Genomic DNA, 23,357 nt, shown 5'->3' on the forward strand with positions numbered 1-23,357 from the left:
CTATTCAAATATTAAAACTCTATTAAGCAATAATATTGTATAAAGAGCCGAGGGTTAATCCCACGTGATATTAAAAGTATTTAAATTTAAATCGATTTAAATTAAATCGTTCATTTAATTCAATTTAAATTTAAAATTGATTAAAACCACGTTAATTTAAATTTGGTTGGATTTTATTTTTGCAAACTGCATGAATCGAATCGAATTTTAGATTTATTTTGCAAAATTGATCCAATTCAATTCAAACCATACAATGTATTATATATTTTTATATTATTCATGTATTATTATTATTTAATAAATATTTTATGTTTAAAATAAAATTTATTTATTTATTTTAACTAACTAATAATTTTATTTTTATTGTTATGTTATTATTAATTTTTTAAGATATTATTAAAACTTGTTATTTTATTGTTAGATTATTTAAAATTTGATGTTGAGATTTATCATGTATATTTATTTTTTTAAATTTAAAAAATCACAAATTTAATTTAAATCAAACCGTTTGAAATTAGATAGAATTGGATCAAAATTTTTTTTTTAAAATTATCTAATCTAAAATGCACTATCTATAATTAAAATTAGTGTTTGAAATGAGTTTTTGACTCAAAGACAATTAAAATCGGACCACAAATAATCCTAGGGCTAAAAAATTTGAATATGGAAGTAGAATGAGTGTTATACTTTATCGTGATAATTTTTAGTGTTTTTTAAAATTATATAAGGTACACAATTTGAAGCCCTCCAATTTGTATTTAAAAAATTTTAAAAGTTTGGAGTACATAAATTGGACCCACCGATTTGTATTGAAAAAATAAAAAAAATTTGGAGTACACATGTACTCCAAATTTTTTTAATTTTTTCAAAACAAATCGGACGGGCGAGTACAGAAATTGGACGGCGTCTCCACTCAAGAAGGGTTCAGCTGCGGCGGCTCAGCAGCAGCAAACGCAGTTGGCTTCTAAGCCTGTTCCTATCGCTCAGGCTGGTGAGCATTCTATTTTGATTGATTCATTCGTTTATACATTTTTTCATTTCTCTTTTTGTGTTGTTTGATTTAATTTTTTACTATTTGCCACATTTTTCTGCTATATTATCTCTAGAGCTATTAGGTTAGGGTTTAGATAGAAGAGTATCGATTTCTGGGAGAGATTTGCGGGAGAGATTTGCGAGAGAAACTGAAAGATATTTAGCTTTATAAGTTGGATTTCTCCCTTCTTTCTAATTCTCCTATCTGATTACGTAAGATATATTTGACTATTAAAAGAAGAAAATAAAAGTGTTATTAATTATTTTGTATGAGATGAAAAGAAATTTTAAGATAAAAAGTATTTACCGCTTTGTTTATTAATATTAATCTTTAATACATATTGTATTTTAATTTCATAATAACAGATCAAACTTATGTGAAAAAGGTAGATTTTTCTTATGTCATCTACAATAAGGTAATTTCTATGTAAGTTTTTTAAAAAAAGAAAATTAAAAAAGATAAAATTATTTACAAAAGATATTAATAAAAGATAACTGTAATTAGAATTTTAACTGGACAAAAAAAATCAGGGTGATGTTTGAAGTTTTAAGTTTTAAATAATAAATATAAAGATTATAAAGAATTATTTAAATTAAAACATAAACAAAAAAGATTACAAAATCTTATACTTTATAAAAGGAAAAACCATACTTTTTAATCTTTTGTTATCTTTTGTCAACAGAATATCAATATATAAATAGTGTTACTGGCTTACTGCTGAACACAGTTGGTGCAGTTCTCTTGATTCAACACAACTGCAGAGAGAAAGAGAAGATGGAAGATAATAATAACAGCTGCAGAGAGAAAAAGAAGATGGAAGATAATAATAAAGATATCAACAATTGGCTCGCAGTGACAAGGTCCAGGAATGGAAAGTGGTGGTACAGTGCTTTTCACAATGTCACTGCTTTGGTTGGAGCTGGCGTGCTTGGATTCCCCTATGCCAATGTCTCAACTTGGATGGTTTGTTTATTCTTTTCATCCATCTTCCTCGTCAATTAACTTATTTTTCTAAATGAGATTTTCTTTTTTAATATAAGATTCAGCTATTATGTATCTTGAAAACACACTTGAACATTAATACTAATCAAAATTTATAATTTTCTTTATTAAATGTATTAAAAATTTAACTTTACATATTTTTCTATAAAAATTTTCTTTCTTTTAGGGGTCCTGGCATAACAGTCTTGGTGCTTTCATGGATATGCACGTTATACACGGCATGGCAGATGATTGAGATGCACGAGGCTGAGTCTGGGAAGAGGTTTGATAGGTACCATGAATTAGGGCAATATGCCTTCGGGGAGAAGTTAGGATTATGGATTGTGGTGCCTCAAACACTCATAGTGGATATTGGTACGGATATCATTTACATGATTACTGGTGGAAATTCCTTGAAGAAGGCCCATCAGATCCTTTGCAAAGACTGTAAACCAATTAGGACCACTTACTTCATTATGATCTTTGCAAGCCTTCAGTTTTTACTCTCGCATCTTCCCAGTTTCAATTCCATCATTGGTGTATCTATTTCTGCAGCCGTCATGTCCATCTGGTAATCACATATTTATTTATTAATTAAGACTCTATTTCGATCTTTGTTTTGGAGCCAAAAACAAGAAGATAAAAATCGGGCATTTTATGTATTTCTGTTTTTCTGTTTTTTATCTTTGTATTTCTGTGCTAGATATAATATCCAAACACAGCCTAAAAGTTTATATATATTGTATGCTAAAATAATATTAGTATGGTAATTAATTATATTAGTTAAGAACTTGATAGTTACATATATTTGAAAATTGCAGCTACTCAACGATTGCATGGATAAGTTCGGCTCATAAAGGTGCCTTACCAGATGTGAAATATGATGGAAGATCTTCAACTACGACGGGAAAAGTTTTTGACTTCTATACCGGTTTGGGGACCATAGCATTTGGGTATGCTGCACATAATGTGTTACTTGAGATCCAAGCAACAGTTCCTTCGACGCCGGAGGAACCTTCAAAGAAGGCCATGTGGAAGGGAATGATTGTTGCTTACATTGTTGTGGGTTTGTGCTACTTCCCTGTTGCAATCGTTGGCTACTGGGCTTTTGGAAACTCTGTTACTGATAACATCCTCATGTCTCTCGATAAACCCCACTGGCTCACCGCTGTTGCTAATATATTTGTCGTTATTCATGTCACCGGAAGTTATCAGGTACATTTCGCTTTACACTAAGGCTGTGTTAATTTATTTTCTAGTTTAGGGTTCCAGATTGGGCTTCACGTATCTTAGTTTTATAAATTTTTGTTTAAATGAACATAAGTCACTAACTAGCTATCAAGTTTCTGTTTAAAGAATTTATCTGCCATTAAAAATTAGTCAACATATATTTTTATATAAAGTAATAATTAAAAATCCTAATTCGTCTTCCTACTTATTCTCCTAGTAATTAAAAGAGTAAAAACTATAAATTTATATGTTAATTTTTAAAAACATAAAAAAATAAAAAATTCAAAACTTGATAATTAAAAAGATGAATTAACATTCTGGATTAATTTTTTTTGTTGTATAAATACATATGTTGTTTAAATTATTTTTGTATATTTCGTATTTTAATATATGTTTTAGTTCAATAATTAATTTAATGGCTGAATTTTTATGTATTTATAATATTTTTTTAAGAGTTTACTTATATATAGCGGAGAGGGTTCATTGTAGCTTTTCATTGTAAAAATATAGATATATTGCATCATCATTACAATTTATTATCTGGATATATAATATTCAGTCATTTGTATAGGTGCTCTTAGAATAAATAAGAGGATTATCTTCTTTAATTAATTTATGCTACACACGGTTAAAATAATTTTGTTATAAATATTTATTAATGACTTGTCATTTAACTAATAAATGAATGCAAGAGTTCCCAAGAGCACTAAGAAGTTCTCATGTTGTTGCTAGGTGTTTGCTGTTCCGGTGTTTGACATGATGGAATCACTCATGGTACGGAAAATGAATTTCAAGCCAACTTGGTACCTTCGTTTCATTTCCCGCAATATTTATGTTGGTGAGTGTTCTTCATAATCTTTTTTCTATATATATAAAATAGTAGTTCTTTTTCAATGCACACGTGAGTAGAATCTAACAGCAACGTTGAAAACTTTGTTCACATGCAATGCAGCACTTACTATGCTAGTTGCAATTATATTTCCATTTTTTGGTGGGCTCCTTAGCTTCTTAGGAGGACTTGTCTTTGCTCCAACCACATACTTCGTAAGGAAATCAAATTAATCTCATTTTTATTTATTTATTATTTTGCAACCTACAAACAAACCCTGATGGTATTCAATTTAATGAACTTTCGCAGCTCCCTTGCATAATGTGGTTAGTAGTCTATAAACCAAAGAGATTTAGCGGATCCTGGTGTGCAAATTGGGTATGTATTTTAAAAATTTATACTCATAGTTCTATATAGTTGAATTTCCATATATTATATAATATAACATCTAATAAATATATAGTGCTCTTAATAACTAATAAAAAATCAAATATAAGTGCAGTACTCTTTTATATGTACTAAGGTGAATGTATTAAAATCTCACAAAATTTACCATTATACTATATATATGACTCTAAATTTTTTTCATGGTGTTTCAGTTTTGCATCGTATTTGGAGTATTATTGATGGTTTTAGGCTCGATTGGCTCAATGAGGGAAATCATACTGCAAGCTAAGGACTACAAATTTTTTTCTTGATCTTTTTTTTTTTGGCACAAAGGAGGTTGCGTCAACGATGATGTTACTCGGGATATTATTCATCACATTTATTCATCTATTTCTTTTAGTCCTTTGGTCAAATGTCTAGTTAGCTATTTTAGAAAAACACCTTTATCAATGGAAGTATATTATTAGAACAGACTACTTTCATTTTAAGGGATTGTTTAGGTGAGTTTGTTAGAAAAGATTTTTTTTTTTAAGGGTCTGGATTTATTTGGATAGGTTCATAAGTTATTTTTTTTTAACTTTTAACTTATGAAAAGGTATATTATTAATGTTTGGTATAATTTTTAAAATTAAATTGCAAGTTTTTAAAAGACTATTTTAGTGTTTATGGAGAAGTTAAAAAAAAATGACTTCTCTCAAATAAAAAGTTTTTTATTATTTTTTTCTTAAAATAAATATTTAAAATTAAAAATTTAAATACAAAATGACTTATTTATAAGTTACTTTTAATATAAGCATTTATTAATTAAATTATTTTTTGAAAAACAATTTAATTAAAGTGTTTATCCAAATTGAGCCTAAGTATGGCTTCTTTTTTTTGCTTTTAATAGGTTATTTCATTCGAGTACAATCCGTATTTCTTGCCCAAAAAAATTTGGGAACCAAACTTAAGAAACAAAAGTAACCAAAATTTTCTATTTAATGAGATAAGTAACTGAACAAATTTGGAACCAAACTTTTTATTTAATAAGTAACGTTTATTTATTCTTTTCACAAGTCTTATATTTTTTATTCTAATATTTACTATATATAAAAACATTGATTACATATATTAAATAACATATTATAATAAACAACTTGGGTTGGTCGTCTCTGGATTAGTCCTCAACTTGTCGGGTTAAGGAATATCATGAGCAATCAAAAAATGAATTTAGATTTTCTAAATTTTGAATTTTCACTTTAGAGAGTAAATTGTGATTTCTCATCTTTAAATAATTTTTCTCATATTTTTTCTTAGTCCCACCTACAAAATAAATGGTGAGAGATTATACTTTATTCACTAAAGTGAAATTCAAAATTTATGGAATCTAAATCCCAAAAAAATAACACATTATAATAATATACATTTATCGATTTATATTTTTATTAAATAAATACGCAATTTATATTATAATAATAAAAATACATTCCTTATTTATTATATAACATCCATAAATTCATCCACGTCATTTTTATACTTAATAGATTTTTATAATTAATATTATTCAATTCTAAATTATATATTATTGTATATTTTAAATTATTTTACGTGTTTACTAATAAATCGTGATTTTAAATTGTTTTAGTATCCTTTTAAAGGTATTATACATTTAAATCACCGCATAATTTTTAAATTACTGTCCTCTCGGTAATTTAAAAATTTGTTTTATGTTTTTTTTAAAGTAAAATAATTTATTCTGACATTTTAACCACACATTAAAATTTTTTTTCTCGGAGTTACTATTTACTCTAATTTTATACACTTCTGGAGTTAGTCAGATTATATAGAAAATGACGAGTAAGGAAGTTTCAATAAACCTTAGGCAAGATAACTCCATACTAATTAGTTGTCATTAATTAGTGATTATTTAAATTTTATCTTTTTAAAGTTACAAAATTAATGATTATTAATTGTAATAATTTAAAATTGGTTGATTAAAAATTGTTTACCTATACTTTTCTTTAGTCTACCAAACTGGAAGATAAGTGGAAAAAAAACTACTTATAAATGCTGTGAAGTTGACATCTCAGATGAGCAAAACGAAATCATCATTTCCGTAGAGTTTTACAGCAAGACATACAATGCAGAACACATTGAGTAGTACGTTTTAATATAACAGGAAAAAATGACCAATTGACAAGAAAATTTCATATCAACACTAGCAAGTTACATTGTACAAAAGAAAATCTGGGATGGGACCAAAAATAAATAAGTAAATCAGAAGCCAGAGGACTCAACCAATGAGGAATATGATGCATTCTCATCCAAGTTTGTGGGCTTCTTAGTGCTGGTTTTTCTTGATGCTCCATCAGTGTTCTTACCAATTGGCCCCACCTCCAAACCTACGGTCTCACATAATGCTACTCTTTCCTGTTTTGCTAGATCCATGTCGCCATCCCAGCAAGTGTCGCATATGATTTCGAGTGCTCTCTCAATCTTGTCTTGAGCTACAAGATTCCCATTTTGTAGCAGGACAAGGTACGCCTGTTCAGCTGCTGCTTTTCGAATCTGATTTACAACAAAAGAGAGAACGAAAAAAATGAGAAAACATGAAACAAGATTGCGCATTGTTTGTGACTGCTGATATGCTTTTAAGCGAAAATCACCTTAGGGTACCGATGCACAAGAAAAGAAACAAGTTGAGAAAAGGCCCTCATATTGATTGGTTCCAGTACTGAAGCTACATAACCAAGTATTGCAATACCAGCATACAACTTAGAGAAGTCTTTGGATCCCTTCAATTCGATTGCAAGACAATCCAGAACTCCAGCACAAAAAGTTGGAGTGTTGGCCTAAAAATAAATTTTATAGATAAAATGAATTATCATCAAACATCATACAGAGTATAAAAACAAGAGAAATACTAGGTGAACAAGTTATTTTTGTAACCAAGTCTTTATTTTTTTTTTTATTCTTCTTGTGTGTCTCCTCTTTATTGTGCCAATAAGCTATTAGATCAACTTAGTTGAACTTGGTTACCAAAATGACTTAGTCATGTAGCATCACCGTAAAAACAAAAGATAGATCCAAAGCCTTCCCCCGGTTCATTATTTTGAACAGTAGAAATCGCTCATAAGCAGCTATTCGCTATAGAAGACAATGGGATAATATTAGATTATTAGTTGACTATTTTCTTTTTACCTCTGCTTTCTCACTTTTCAACATTAATGCGAAAACATGTAACAAGAAATAAATCACATTATTACTCTTAAAAGTATGTTACAAGAGAGAATTTTGCAATGTAAATCGGGTACAAGACGTCTATATGATAAAAATATTTGATGTACAAAGACAATACAGCAACCTTCCTTCTCACACTTGTTTCCACTGAGTGGTGTGGGACCACACATATATTGCCAATAAATCAATACAAAAATATACTTCACCATTATGCCAAAGCAGAAATAGACCACATGTGTAAATGGAAATTTAGATAACCTACTAACAGGGAAATTGAAAAATAAAGAGAACAAATGTAGACTAACCTCCATGTTAAGGAATACCTTTTTGCTGAATAGAGCCTCAATGGTCTGAAATACAGAGCAAATCGATCTATGCATAAAAATTCATATCTCATAACAGAGAAGGCAAGCAACCAGTATTATTTTATACATACAACAAAAGGAAATAAGCTAAAAGTAAGGATATTTTAAGTATTGATGATAAGGAGTGTGCTCAAAGGTACTCTAAACACAAGAAACATATAAATGGCTAGGAATTCTTAGAACAGTGATCCTTCAGCTACAACCTATGGTTCAGTACTGGGCTATCATGGGTAATCTTTATGCTATATCCTAAGGCATATCAACTACACACAGTTTTAATCAAGAACTGCCTTTCACATCAGGAATTTTAGCCTCCCCCAAGAAAGAAAAGAAGCTATAAAATAGAAACATCAAGAAAATTTCAGTTTAAGAAGAAACAATAGTTAAGGATTACTAAGGTAACTTAATACCTTTAAAGATGGTATGATAACTCTATCACATTTCTCATATTGTTGAAGAACCCACAGGATGTCAACAGATAGCATGTACTCCCTGGACATTCTTGTATTATGTTCTTCAGATTCAACCCCTTCTAGATACTCCAATAGTGCCGAGAGCGATATCTTCTTCAAAGAATCTTGCAACCCTCCAATAGAGATAACCAATCCAGATAGCACATCTCTGCTATAACAACCAAATTGAAGTAACTGAACAAAGCATGGATAAGAATAGGAAGGGACCTGCATCAAAACAGTGTGTTCACCAAAAAGCAATATAATCAATGCTACCATCATCAAGAACTGATAAAAAAAATCCATAAACTTACGGCCCATTTCGGTTCTGCTTCCTTAGGAATGATTTCTTCTAACTTTTCTCGAAAAGGTATATATGGAATATATATCATCTGGTTATACAAAATTCTGGGGAGAACATTTGCAGCTGCTTCTCTCAACTTATCCATCTTCTCTACGGCTTGCTTACAAATTCCTCTGATTAAACTGGTAGCAAGATTTTCATCAAATAATAAAAGCTCTTGGTTGTTCTTAGGCAAGTTATCATTCAAAGGCTGCACTAAAGATTCAATTTCCTTTCCATCTGGTGTTCCAGACAAAGAGGCTGACTTATCTATCTTACAAAGCATATATGTACACTTTTCAAGGCCATCTAATGCAGCCTCACGAACCCAAGAACCAACATCACCTCGGTTATCAACAGAATAGTCATCAAGAGCTTTAAATAAACTCATCATCACCTCATTCTTTATTAGAACAGACAGAGAAATATCATTCTCAGTAAGAGATGTTGCAGCATCTTCTCTTCCACTAATTAATGTTTCACATATTGATATGAGCCCTCTGACAGCATTTACACGTGCTTCAGCATCTCTGTCTTCAGGATTTTTCTGCAAATAGGAAAAAGTTATATAACATAAGCACCGGAAGCCAAGACAGTATAACGAAATAATAAACAGGATTTGCAACTGTGTAAAACACCTCAATTGCACAACAGCTACAAAGCTTCAAAACCACATTTCTCCACTGGCCAGCCAATAACTCATATGGCAAAACACCAATTGCCAATGCAGATCCTCTCCTTACAGCAACGTTTGGATCGGTCAGCATATTGAGGTACTTTGCTGTCACATCACTTGTACCTTTATTATCTGAAGCAAGTAAGTACGCCAGGATAAAATGTTTAAGGGCTTTAACAGCGGCATTCTGTAAATCATATGAAGATTATTCTAGTCAAGTATAACATCCAACAAAAATGGCATATTGGAATTACCAAAAAATCGATCATACAAATTACTTGTAACAAAGGGGAAGGACCTGTATCTGAGAATTAGGATGTCTTAGATTCTCATTCAGAGTATCAAGCAAGCTTCTCTTTATCTTTTCTGATAAAGCCACTTTAGATATGGAAATACATTCAATAAATCTAGAAACAGCTGAACGCATTATCTCTCCTCCCTTTCCACGATAAAGCCGTGCTTTCTCAATTGCAGGAACAACACCAGCAAGAGTTTTTTGCTTATCTGTCAATGACAATAAAAATGTCAAATTTCTGCTAAAAGTTGTATAAAATTTTGAAACTCATTACCTTAACCTCATAGTAGCTGTATATATTTCAGTACTAAGAGTTCTATACAGTTTCCTCTTATTTTTCTCTTTCTTTTATTTTAATAGGACAGGTCTGTTTCACTACCACTAATAACAGCATAATAAGAAGTTACAAGAAGAAAGTACCAACCAGAAGGAAGAGCATAGCTGCATTGATGTAAAGCCAGAACCAGCTCCCCAGTTGCTAGAGTAGCCCCATGGCGCGTGCACAAATCAGATGAAAGAGTCCAAGGAATTAACTTTTCCATGACAGTGTTTGCAAAATACTGAGGGTCATATTTTACAAGAAAAGAAAGAGCCTCTGCAGCAAGTTCTCGCAAGCTTTTATCCTAAAGATAAATTGAAACAACACAGTAAAAGGAATAACCATAAACTGTTAATAACTGAGAGAATATGAACAAATTTATCCCCAAAATATGACATAATGCAAGGATTTGTGTGCATGTGTGACAAAAATTCAAGGAATAATACTACTTAGAAGGAAAAATATAATGGACAAAATAAAAAGGTTCTATTATCCTCTGTAGTCACATCTATAGAATAGAAGAGTTTTACATTGGAAATAACTCCCTTTTCATTTTTGTTTCCCTACTTTAAAATTAAATCTAATTTCATCTTAGTAAACCATAAAGCATACACATTCTGGGAAGATTCCCAATGTTGCTTTGCTGTGTATGATTTCCCTATAACAATTTTATTATTCAATGTGCAGAAATCAGGATCAACTTATATTACTTGGAAGGTAAACTAGAATGCAAGTGCAATTAGGGTTAACATGTGAGCAATTGAGCTAGAAGTAAAGCATACCCAGTGGCAAATTTTTCTATCCAGCAGGTCATCCACGAACGGAAGAAGATATCCTTCATACTGAGCAATGAAGACGGCAACATGAAGATAGGAGTGTATTCGAGAAGAAAGTGAGAAATAGTCTGCAGTATTCACTATGTCAATGCCATGTGGATAATTCCCTTGCCGTCCAACATTCTCCTGAAAAGCAGCTGCTGCTGCTCTTCTGCAGTTAACCTAAGATCACAGGTTGATTAGGACATTCTGTTCACGTGGAATGATGGAATGAATCTCAACCATTCTAGAACAAAATCAAGTCACAAGAAGGGCGTGAAAGATAAATGGACCTCACGGTCATAGCATGCAACTGTAAGGAGGTGTGGGGCAAGGTGTTCTAAGATGCTTCTCATATCTGCATGATAATATGAACGCCCAAATGCCCAACATACATATGCAGCTGCATCACGTACATGAGAACCAACACTGTGTGGACCTCTCCGAACATCATAGTGTAGCGCCTGATTAAAAAATTTTGTTTAAAATTTCAACCATTACATAGCTGTTGTATCTCAAACAACGGCTCAACATAGTTCAAATTTAGAAGAAAACAACAATGAAACAAATCTTTGGCAACAACAGCAATGAATAAGGGGAAACTATCATCATTAACATTGCAGTAAAGAGTCTAGTTAAATTAAAAGTGTGATTCGAAGGATTTATCAGGCCAACTAGAAAATTGAGAACACCAGCTATAAACCATACTGTCAAGGAAAGGGAAGATGTCTTAAGCTTCATAGGCATCAAAAGATAGGGAAATGTACCCTAGAGTAAGAAAACAAAACTTTAAATTAGTAGAAGATTCACTCCATTCTTATATTCTATCTTTTACAATTTCTTTCCTATCATATATGTTGTGTTGCAATAAGCTGCTGCAAGGTGTCAGAATTGTCCTTAGATTCTTACTTGGAGCAACGTAACAACGATAACGAAGCTTTGTCCCCCAAGATAAGGTTGGCTAATGTCATGATACAGCATTAATAAAGTAATTTGACCAACTAAACAATTATAAGCTGCTATAATAACTTTTTAGGTCCCAATCTTATATCTCTAAGCCTACGGATACATCTATAAATTTAAGCATCACCTTCACAACAACAGGAACAACTTTAGGAAGACTAATAGGCAAGAGAAGGCCTCGACGAGCAAGTTCAGCTAAAGCTAAACAGCCTCCATGCCAGGAACCATCACCCTGAAAAAAGTGATGCATGTAAGCTATAATAGAGGATCAGAAAATAGTTAGGCATAGTATAATTATACTGCAATGCAAATGAAAACCTAGGTAGTGGAATGTAACTTTAGCTAGTAAAATATAGTTGTTAGGTCAAGAGCCTATATGAAATTATAGTCAAGTACCATACCTCACCAGGTGAAAATAGCTCCAAAACAGATGATAAAACCTCCTCAGAAAGAGATGATGCCAATCGTGAAGTTATACGCCCAATGCCTTTAGCTGCAGACCAGCGGACAATGGTATCCTATAACCGAAAGCAATATTTCAGTAATTGGAATTATAACAAATGGACAATGTCAACAAAGTCATTACAACTTTCAATAGCTTAGACAACTAATTTATACAAACCATTTACAAAGAAATCAAGCAACAAACATCAGTTTGCTTTGTAATGTATCATCATTTACATGTAACCAGACATAACATCATCCTTCATATCATCTAATGTCAGCAACTTAGCACAGAGGTGAAACACAAAAATTCACTATAAGAATCTAACCTTTTAGACATACCATATCCCTTAAACCAGATAGCAACATCTCAATAATCTCTTCAACATTTTCTGGAACCTCCATATCTTCATCTTCTGCCCCATCTATAACTTCATTTGATTTGTAGGAGTTGCCATACGCAGCCATATTGGACTGATCAATTGAAATGGATGTATTCAAAGAAACATTTAGTTTGGTAGTCCTTCCCTGCATGACAGGCATACAGTCGTCAGAGCAAGAAAATAGACAGACATGAAGGCTCTACAGTTGCTTATGAAAAGACAATAACATTTTAGTTTGCTAAAGACCCTGCTACAACAACAACAAAGCATTATCCCACTAGATGGGGTACTAAGCAGCCCATTATATTCTATTGTAGTGAAGAAAGAGGTAGAAGAACTTTCCAAGTCATCCTTCAAGTTCAGGAGAAAAAGCTGACAACAGACGACATTTAAAACAATTTCCATTGATGCAGCAGAACAAATAATAATTCAGAAAGTAGCCAGGCATAAGATATGGTCATAACTCTCAACTTTTAGTAGTAATTTAAACAACTGAGCACACTGCAAAGTCCATAATGATTTAGCATACTAGTAAAACAAATCTTCAAAAATGTGAAATTTCATTATTAAATCTTTTCTATGAACTCACTGTCAATATTAAAATTTTCACAAATCTGAACCATTGTTTATTAAGTGCTATTCATATTTTCACCACCAATAATGGCTCTAATCTCATTATTCCTGTTCTGTTTCAAATTCTATGTACAGCTCTTAACTTGCATGAGGAGCAATTGATGTTTTGTCAGAAGACACATTTCCAGATAGCACATATAAGTATCACTATTAGTTCTTATGGCTTTATATATAAACCATAAGAAAAAAAAAACAAAAAATAGATAAGAACATTTGCAAGTACACACATCCCCCCAAAAAAAAGTGTCTTTGCACTTTTAAGATATCGGATCAGACATGGATAACATAAAACCTAACCGTATATCGCCATGAGGGCAACCGATGAGGAAGGGCAGTGAGCCCAATCCGTTGGGTTAACTTCATTATAAACTTGCGAAGTAAAGGGCTTCGAGCTGCAGTTGAGGACTTGTACAATATTGAAGTGTCCTTCCAAACAATGGGGATTACATTAAGCAAGAGATTCCGGCTGCCAGCCTGCTTAGAGAATTTATGCTATAACAGTTAGAATCATCAAATATTATGAAGAATTTATTTAGAAAAGACTGCTTTGATGCCCAAAGGAAGAAAAAGATAGAGACGCTAGATCATCTCCTGAAGCTAAATGGTGCATTCATTCAATACACATTGACATGTGTCATCATTCTTAGTTCTGAAAGGAAGCAGAATCTATTTGCAGAAAAGCAATAAAAGCAGAACCTTGAAAATAGCAGCCATTGCTTCAACGGCACCAAGTAATTGGAAATGATGGAGTATATCTTCGGTTACAGAAGACATGACCTCATGGGTCCACTCAACAAAGCTGAAACAGTCAAAAGTCAGTTTTGGCAGAAATAGAAGCAGGATTGATTTTCTAGCATGATATCACGGAAACAACTAGTTCTATACATCAAATGCAAGAATGAATGCAGATCCAAACATTTCTGAAGTCCTAATACATAATTACTTGGGACAAATGAATAATAATGACCACCACCAAGTCATTTTCCACTAAGCAGGGCATACCGAAAATTATAGATAACGAGATCTAATGATATTAATAAGAATCTGCCACTATGTAACAAATTCGGTGCCCTTCTTGAGAAAGTGGATTTTAACTGTAATATGCCTACTCATCTATCTCTCATCACTATGAGACATTCTTCCCTCAACGATAGATACATAGAGTGCTTTTATGCGCACACTAACTAACCTAAAAGCTACTAGTTTAAAATAAAAGTTAGCAGCTTAAATAGTTTAAATTTTCAACATGCTACTCACTAATTTCTTATTTCTTACATGTGTAAACATGAGCCATAAAGAATTAATGCAGCATGATACCACATCATTGGAAGAGACAAATATTCAAAGCATGAAGATAGAAAGCTGAATTAACAATGAATAAGCTATAAAAATATTCATGTAAACCTCGTAAAGGCTTTTGGCATATCTGGCCGAGTAAGTAGCCTTGAGAGCACTAGTCCAGCCATAGTACGCATGGGACCAGCAGTTGCAAGGTAATCCTTACAGAACCCTATTATTCTCAACACAAGAGGGGCAAGCTCAAATTCATTGAGATTTTCATTGTTGGCAATGCTGGTGTCAACAGTGGAGATGTCAAAAGGCACCAGTACAAGTATATAAAGCCATAGTAGCATCACACACTTAGCTTCCATCTCTCCTGTGCTTTCCTGCCTCAGTGCCGTTCCAGAACTTGTAAGATGACACTTCTCCAATAGAGATACAGCAAGTTCCAAATCCGAAACTTGATGGGGAAAGAACTTAATCACAGCCTTGTATCCACAAACTGTGACTAATGAATATATAATGATGCATATCGGCTTGATTATTTCAAGAATTTCATCAGAAGCTACCCCGAGTTCAATTGTTCTGGAACGAATAATGTTCATCAGTGGAGAAACCATACTTTCCAGGTAAGGTTCTATAAGTTGGCCCTGCTCTTGATACTTGTCTATCTGCATATAAAGGAACAATGCACAAATTTCACAGTAAGCATAGCACACATTATGCAAAAAAGATAGTAAAACACTTTACACATCATTTTACATTTTACTCAACCCAGCATCCATATTCAAACAGTACAAAAGGAATGCAACAGAAAACTGCTAAAGTGTCCAAGTGACTCTAATCTCAATCGAAAACATAAATCACCATCCTAACTTCACACAATATAAATAAATAAATATAAATAAAATTAGCAGAAAATATAAACAATAGATAAATAAATAAATTGGGTTGGAGGAGAGTACAATGGATCTGAATTTGTGAACAGATGAAGGATCAGAGACACGGCCATTTGAAACGGTGTCGTCAAGGAGTGACTTGAGGAGCTTCCACTCTTGGAGGAAGTACTTGTGGAGCACCCTCTCCTTGGAATCGAACTCATCTTCGTCCTGATTCAGAGTCAGATCCTCCGAAACCCCATCATCATTGTTCTTCACTGTCTCTTGCTTCGGTTCCATATTCTCTGTCACAATGCACTTATCTTTGTAAGTTGGATTCTTGTTTATACTTTTGGCGGGATCATAAAGAGAAGTTTCGATTTTTGTGTGATAAGAAAGCAGCGCAAGAATTGAATTAGCTTCAGTTTTGGAGTTGCAACTTGCAACATATGACGGTTTGGTTCACACTTTCACTGTTTCGGTTCCATTTCCAGCTGAAGAATGTTGCGGGTCGGGTGTACCCGGTTTAACTTGCCAGCTTGGAAAATACTTTTTGCTAATAAATTTTCTAAAACTACTAATCAAGACTTTGAAATTTTATCTCATTTAGTAATTGGAAAATGATTCTAGGCCAAATTTTTTCGACTAATTAATAAAGAATATATTTTTTTATTTCTATTTTCAAATATTTATTCGTATATTATTTGTTAAAAGTATGGTTTCTGTCCACATATAAAATTTAATATTCAATTATTAATAGTAAATTTTATTATAATTATTCATTTAATTAAAATCAAACTCAAGGTGTGGCTAGTTCAAATCAAAGAATATTCAAATGGTATATTATTACCATGCAAAAATTTTATGTATTTAAGAAAAATAACACTTAAAGATATAAATAAAAAATAAGTTTAAAAAATTTTTAAAATTTAATAAAAATCATCAAAAGTTATTTTTTTAATAATAACAAATAATTTTGTTTTTCATAAATAATTTGCATTTAGTCTAAGTTTTATAAAAATATTTAAATAAATACTTAAAGAATTTTATATGACAAAATTAGAATAAAATTTTATTTTTAACTTTATTTTTTAATTTTCTGAACGAATTTTCAGCCATAACAAAAAGTTTTGGAAAAAAAATCTAAAATGATCAAATTTTAAAAATAAAAAATATTTATTTAAAAAAAAACTTTTTAAAATTTAATTTTTAAAATTGTTTAAAAATATATATCTAAAATTTTAAAATTAGTAAAGAGAAAGTTTAATGGACTAATTACAATATAAGTCAATTCTATTTTATTTTTTATTTTTTATTTTGAAATTCGAAAAAAAAAAGTTTAAAGAGCCAACTATAGTATAAGCCTATAAGTCAACTAAGTCAACTCCCTTTTATTTCTGATTTAAAATTCAAAAATGAGAATAGTGGTGGTTATTTTTTGTTTTGTTTTATAACAGACTTATTTTTCAACTAGTTGGTTGGAGTTAGCTTCATCCCTAGATGATTTTCTAGATTCAAAAAATTAGAATAGTATAATTTTTTTATAATATAAATCAACTAAATCAATCCCATTTTATTTCTGATTTTGAAATTCAAAAAATTAAGATAGTAAACTTTTTTTCCTAAGCACTTGCATTAGCCAGTCATGGACCGGCTTCAGCAGCCTCTGATTGAGATTGACATAGTTACTCATGACGAATATTCTTCTTTTGCCTCCTCCCTCAATAGTCTGACCGAGACGGCCAGTAACTAGTGGAATCCCATAGTCGAATGGTGATGGCAAGTAGGGATGGACTCGACTAGTAAACCAGTCCAGACCCCACGCACTTAACAAGTCGTTAAACTTGTCATACACATATCATACTGTGGGGGAGGCCACAAGGTACCCTGCAGCCATGACTCTCCATAAGTATGATGCCCGACTAGAAAGAAATAAAAACTCGCTAGTTCATAAACAAGAACTAATATTTCGGACCTGCTTCACGCTCTTGCCTAATCTTTGGACCCAACACCGTTGAGTCAATGGGTGCGTAGGTAAGGCCTTCCAGGTCGAATCCCAAGTCATACCTTGATACAGAAGTATGGTTGGGAGGAAGGGTGGGTAACGTTTGAGCAAGACTTTAAGGTTCTTCACAATCAAACCCACTTGCTCACACATTATCTCCAGATCAGACACAGGGGTAGTAATCGAGGTGAAAGTGGATTTATCCACTTTCTTTGCTAAGGCTATCACCTTAGACAATTAAAAGAAAGATAAATAAATAACACTTCACTAAAGGTAGCCCAAAACGTAATCACTAGTTGAAAAGGAAAAGAAGTTAGTACGGCCTTTCAAATAGAATCTAATAAGAAGTCTCGTGCCAAGCCCTAAGAAATGGGCAAAGAAAGGCACACAGAACGAATCCCGCAGAACAACCAAATGAAGAAAGCCATTTCTATTAGAGGTGCCTACGCGTCTTGATAGAGGGGCGATCATAGGTTCACCTAGACAAGAAGGTAGCAACGGAAAGCAAGGCAAAAGCTCAATCCAACATACATTGCAGACTAAAAAATCAGGATGAGGGTTGGGTGGAACTGCCTTTCTTGAAGCAGTTCCCTGCCAATCGAAGACCTGAATGTAGCAGCTCCAACACTAGTAGAGGAGCGGGGACATCTTAAAGTAGCATAGGGGCAAAAAAGTTTTGAAGGGAATTGCACAGAAATGCTAGACTCAGTCCAAGCACGAGAATGCCAATCAACTGTAATGGTAGCTCAACCAAGGACTTAGAAAGCACTTTTTCCAGCACTTGGGCCAACCAACCCAACAAAGCAAGCCCTTCTATTGGATACGAGATTGCAACCAGAGCCATCTTGATTCGAAGAGCTTAGGGAGAGCAAGCAAACGGAACTTCACATACAAAATTTATTGAGTAGCCAGAAGAAGTTCCTCAGAGGCTAGGGGTGAAAACTATTAAAGGTGTCTAATCGTATAAATAAAACTGACAAGAACTGGACTTATTTACCTCGGGGTTACTTTCCGAGACAATAAGGAAGCGTAGCAGCATCGGGGGAGTCCTATTAAACCTCTATTCCATCAGGCACACTAAAAGCTGGTCTTTAAGAAACCAACCTGAAAGTAGGAAACTTTCCTTGGGATTATATATCATCATAGGCCAGCCAGGAGAAAAACCACTTTCTTTCCAAAGAGATTCATGAGTTCCAACTCTTCCGTATAGCCGTCTTAATGAGGGCAAGACTAAAATACGAAATAAGGAAAGCAATGGCATCGATTAGAAAGAACATTCTAGATGGAAAGATATGTCTTGTGACCGACCAGCCTTTCTTTTTTAAATATATGATCTTTTTCCGCTGTCTTTTTAGGCCGGGAAGGGTATCCGTGGAAGATGAGCTAAGGTAAAGGCCCTCGGCAGAGGAACGAGCTCTATTTACGTCATTCTAAGAGGCGCTTCAAGCCGAGTAGCGAAGATAGCAAAGTATAGATTGGATTGAGACAAGAACCTTCCGTTGTTAAAGACAAACTGCATTACCACACTCTAAAAGCCCGGGTTCCAGCTTAGCGCATTGAAGGAATAAAGAAATGGCATAGCTGAGTGCTAGAATCTTAGTCGATGGAAGTTATATTCACCAATTCACTAAATGAATATTTGTTCAATTTCAATCATAATAGTCAAACTCTTTGTTCTCATAACAGAGAACCGGCCCTTAGCCTTAGTTGGAAGCTAAACCAAAGCTAAGCTTGTAGGCTCGTAGAGAAAGCTATTGTGCAGGTATACCCACAATCCATGTTCCTGAACAGTCTCGTTCGAACATCTTAGGGTTCACTTCAAGCCGTGGCTTGCTTTCTCGGTATCGTAAGTCTAAACTCTTTATTTAAGCCAGATAACTAATAAATAGAGATATAGCTCAGTAAACACTGGAATCACTATCGCCTTCGGCTTAAACACGGCTACATTTCGCTCTATCGCTAGTGAAAGAAGATAACAATTTCTGGTCACTTTCAGTCTAACCCAGATTTACTTAGTTAGTCGGGACTTGCTTCTTAGCGTGTAGTGGATCCACCAGGCTAGCTTTCCTGTAGTAGAGCGCGGGGAGAGTGACCATCAGGGCCTTTAATAGTTTATGAGGATCTTGAATTATACAGTGCCCTAAGATCCCAATCCTCAAGCGAATGGCTTTTACTCAACCTCAGTTCATTCAGTTAAGGCCCCTTGGTGTATTAAACCACCAAATAATGGTAGCTGGATTTGTAGAAAACTTTTTCAGGTGAGAGAGTTGGCTATGAGATATATTATACTAAAAGTTGGCAATGAAACCAATACATCTCATCTCTCTGGTATGACTCTTGGCTGCCTATGGGTTCTATAGTGGAAAGTTATGTATGGTGAGCAGATCATGTGAGAGTTTTTTGTTCCCCAAAATAAATGTAAAAGTTGCAGACATATTTTTTTTTTTAAATTCCGGATGGTCCCTCCCTATAGCTGCAAATCAAGATCCGTTAGAAATTGGGGAGTGTATCAGAGCCATAAGGACCTTGAACAGTGAGCAATAAGATTGAGTTATATGGATGCCTGATCACTCAGTTTTCCATAAAAAATGCCAGGAGGTTAATCAGAGCTACTATGCCTTGGTGGAATTAAAACCGAAGATCTTTTTAAGAAGGAACTCAGTCGTGGACTGATTTCGACCCTTTACCAGAAGAAAACGGAGGAGCGGTATGGTTTCTATTAGAAAGGCTATTTCTTGAGTATCCAGAATAGTCTGTAGCGAAAAGCGCAAGGCAGGAGCTAGAAGCAACTCGCCAGACTCGAACTGGCACGGCTCGCATCAAGCCTATTCTTCCCTCAATAGAGTTTCTTTTGTTACGCAGTTCGAAAGCCTAAGCCTTTTGACATCTGCGGGCCCGCCGGCTAAACGAAAAGAGTCCTCTTTCCGAACTCCCCCTAGACCTATGTCTGGCCTAGGGGACATCTCTAAGCTCTAGAGCTCCTGTCTCCTCACTAAAAGCGTAACCGGCACCAATCTCCCTTTCATCTTGGGCGAGACTTTATACCTTCCCGGCGCATCGTTACGTGCCCTCATTAACCTTCTGTAAGGCAAGATTCCTAATGGTGGGGGAGCCCTCTAAACCCACTTCCCCCCCCCCCCCGCACTTAGCGGGGGGGCCTCGCAGTCGCCTTTGGCTCGAGCTACTTTTGCTTTCCGGTAACAGATAGCTTGCTGCCCAAGTCTACCTATCAAAAGCGAGCCATATCGTAAAAAAACCAATCACCTCTAACACTTACAAAGAACTTTGAAGCGATCTTCTTATAGTAAGTAAGTTTAGATTAAGCCAACCTGCTAATCCCTAGATCTAGAGCTAGAGAAAGAAAAAGCAAGGCAACTTCCGCGACGAGTCAATTCGGATTGGATTGGAGTCTAGATCTTAGTGGGAAGTCCAATACCCAGTCATTTTGAGATGTAGGAAATGTCGCGCCATAAACTGAAAGGATATAATAAAAAGTGTATCCTATAATAGCCAAAGCAATCCATGATGTGACAAAGTGGATAGAGCTTTGAAGAAAGATAACACTGATGCTATACTATACATTGATCTTACCGCAACGCCCCTCCTTGCTTGCCTAAGAGTTCTTGCTTCAAGTTCACTTGCCTTGCTTATTTCTTCCTTGGATGCCGTTGCATCATTAGATAGGACTTTCTTTGATCGTTCGCGCACAAGAAAAGAAGTTCGTAAGGTTGAAAAGGGATTTGTTTTTAACTCTAGCTCTGACTCAACGTTGGGATTCCTCCTTTTCAACAAGTTCTTTCAGAATCTGTTGATATGAGATTCAACCGATAGCGGATTAATAAAGTGCAGTCGATGTGACACAATACAACGACAAGCGAATATGTTCTAATCTCACAGGTAGGTACTTAACATGAGAGAAGGATCCGTGCTAGCCTATTTCGCGTTGGGAAACTCTACCGAAGTGTATGTGTTAAGGATATAGTCATTTCACTGATATGGATAACCGACTTGATGAGGAAGACCCCTTTCATTTTTTAAGTACCTGGGGGTACTAATACTAAACAAAGGCAAGTTGGGAAGGATATTTTTCCATTACCAAAGAGCCACAAAGGCTGATTAATAGCCGTCGGAATCCAACAAAGCAGTGTAGGATTAGGATAAATAGCTCCTAAATCCACTAACACAGGAAGAATGCCATCAACTCCCTCCATCCAACAGCCGGTAAGCAAGGAATATTCCCAGTCAAACTGCTATTACCTGCTCGTCTATTCTCCAGGACAATAAGTATTTTCCCATCAACAGCCAATACAAAAAATTTCCATGATAGCCGAGGCTGCTAACAACCGAAAGAGGGACTGATAGGAGTTTGTTGCCAAAACCGTCTCGCTACCACAGGTTTCCCTTACCTACCGGAATGAAATACAGGAATTAGAACCAGAAACTTCCGGGATGAACAAATGGAGGTATTCACCCAATAGTAGCTACCCCACCACTGGGTATTGTTCCCCTACAACGCAGTGGTTAAGTTCTTTCTTTCTCCGATCTACTAGCTACACAGGGATTCACCAAATAAGAGCTACACTGCTTCATTGCCCTTATTGAATAGTCCTTGGTGCCTTAGGAATTTCGTTTAGTATAAATCATCCGCATATCCTCGATACTTAATTTACTTTTACATCTCTCGTGCCACACAAACGGAATTTACTTAACTCAGTCAAAGAGAAATACAATTCGAAATGAGCGCACCATGAAAACGTTATAATCCAACTCTGTCTGCTCTAAAGCATCCAGGCCATAAGCCAAGCATTGAATTCTTACCCCTTGGCTAATCCAACTCTAAACCTAAACTTCGGATTCAATCCAGCCCTAAGCCGGGGCTACCCTTTTTTTTACCTACCGGATCCAATGATTCGAGGTTTGCCCGCCCGAATGACCGAATGCGGCGGTCCCTCCCAATCGGTCATTAGGGCAGCACCCCAGTTTTCTGAGTGCCACCCGTAAACAGTTAAAAACAGAAAGTATCATGGTATGTCGTCCACGGGGTTTGGGAAGTGCCTTTGCTCCCTTTCCCAATCGTGGACGCGGTGACCTAATTCCAGATCGAGTCTGAAATCTCAACCTTTAAGACTAGAATTCCATTTCATTTGTTCGAGAATTCTTAAGATTTGTTGCAGTTTGAGCGGAGAAGCCGTTTCCAATCTAAGATCGTCAAAAAGCTTCTGGAGCATGTCCTTCCTTGGTTTCCTACCTTTTATTATAAAGAAAACTTTTTCAATGCGATTTTTCAACCACATCGGATCAGGGGCTTCCGGCACCCCATGGGGGGATTGGGAGCCTGTTGTGATGTGTGATGGGCCCACCACATTCTCCCCTGCTCCGGCAGCGTTCACCGAATCCACTCACTGCCTTACTGAGGAAGGCCCTATTTCTTCCCTGGGATCACTGTCTCGTGCCTCCGGGTTTCTTGAAGCGGGCTCGGCTTCGCTATTTTCTGTACCCTCACCTGATGGTGATCGATTAAGGTATTTTAGCCAACTCTCCGAGCCACTGTTCCCTGAATTTGTCCCAGTTGCCATCCAAGGAACCACAGAGGCTCCTTCGGTAATAAGGAACCCAAATCCTAAACAAATAAGGAAGGAAAAACACCCGGGGAGGCCCAACTGACATAATGCAAAGGAGAGGGCCCGACCCCCCACCCTTCGCCTAATTCTTTTGAATCCCGGCCCGGTTTTTTCCCACTAACCAATTACGTTACGACCACTTAACAAACTTGGTTGACGAACATGGTTTATGCGCCGCTAATGTAGCGGCTTGTCGAGCATTTGC

At 34.8% G+C, this 23,357-nt stretch overlaps 2 protein-coding genes across 4 annotated transcripts in view; one reads left to right on the top strand and one right to left on the bottom strand.

Moving 5' to 3' along the window:
* The first annotated feature begins 1,919 nt into the window (after nucleotides 1–1,919).
* The window catches only part of LOC107617766 (lysine histidine transporter 1), a 122,262-nt gene continuing 100,824 nt past the window's right edge, over nucleotides 1,920–23,357 (top strand). The window contains exons 1-7 of one of the 2 annotated variants that reach the window (XM_016319622.3): nucleotides 1,920–1,996; nucleotides 2,202–2,585; nucleotides 2,836–3,229; nucleotides 3,977–4,082; nucleotides 4,197–4,288; nucleotides 4,383–4,451; nucleotides 4,673–4,960. In XM_016319622.3, the coding sequence (XP_016175108.2) occupies nucleotides 1,932–1,996; nucleotides 2,202–2,585; nucleotides 2,836–3,229; nucleotides 3,977–4,082; nucleotides 4,197–4,288; nucleotides 4,383–4,451; nucleotides 4,673–4,771 (1,209 nt within the window). In that variant the 5' untranslated portion in view covers nucleotides 1,920–1,931 and the 3' untranslated portion in view covers nucleotides 4,772–4,960. Of the gene's footprint in view, nucleotides 1,997–2,201; nucleotides 2,586–2,835; nucleotides 3,230–3,976; nucleotides 4,083–4,196; nucleotides 4,289–4,382; nucleotides 4,452–4,672; nucleotides 4,995–23,357 lie in introns of those variants that run through there. The other variant, XM_088499682.1, reaches the window with a different exon arrangement.
* Nucleotides 6,531–16,101, bottom strand: LOC107617765 (tubulin-folding cofactor D). 2 transcript variants are annotated; one of them, XR_002353764.2, is made up of 17 exons: nucleotides 15,614–15,983; nucleotides 14,772–15,319; nucleotides 14,064–14,166; nucleotides 13,665–13,841; nucleotides 12,694–12,879; nucleotides 12,309–12,425; nucleotides 12,035–12,139; nucleotides 11,238–11,408; nucleotides 10,912–11,127; nucleotides 10,235–10,433; nucleotides 9,814–10,019; nucleotides 9,478–9,702; nucleotides 8,811–9,386; nucleotides 8,455–8,665; nucleotides 7,985–8,029; nucleotides 7,106–7,291; nucleotides 6,531–7,007 (listed from the first exon to the last, which is right to left on the bottom strand). XR_002353764.2 is itself a non-coding variant. In XM_016319621.3 (17 exons), exons 1-17 carry the CDS (start codon nucleotides 15,824–15,826, stop codon nucleotides 6,717–6,719), a joined length of 3,834 nt encoding a protein of 1,277 aa, XP_016175107.1. In that variant the 5' UTR covers nucleotides 15,827–16,101; the 3' UTR covers nucleotides 6,531–6,716. The 2 variants fall into 2 exon arrangements, 1 of the variants encoding a protein (XP_016175107.1); XM_016319621.3 differs by having other exon boundaries at nucleotides 8,455–8,724; nucleotides 15,614–16,101.

The sequence above is a fragment of the Arachis ipaensis genome, chromosome B9 (assembly GCF_059453495.1).
Source record: "Arachis ipaensis isolate K30076 ecotype BB chromosome B9, ASM5945349v1, whole genome shotgun sequence".
NCBI lineage: Eukaryota > Viridiplantae > Streptophyta > Magnoliopsida > Fabales > Fabaceae > Arachis > Arachis ipaensis.

What these genes read in the sequence shown, in the direction of transcription:
- LOC107617765 (XM_016319621.3), bottom strand. Translation starts at nt 15,826, where the DNA reads ATGGAACCGAAGCAAGAGACAGTGAAGAACAATGATGATGGGGTTTCG. An exon ending in TTATCATACCATCTTTAAAG is followed by an intron (nt 8,030 to 8,454) that starts GTATTAAGTTAC and finishes TCTGTATTTCAG; the next exon opens with ACCATTGAGGCTCTATTCAG. An exon ending in AGGTATTCCTTAACATGGAG is followed by an intron (nt 7,292 to 7,984) that starts GTTAGTCTACAT and finishes ATTTATTTTTAG; the next exon opens with GCCAACACTCCAACTTTTTG.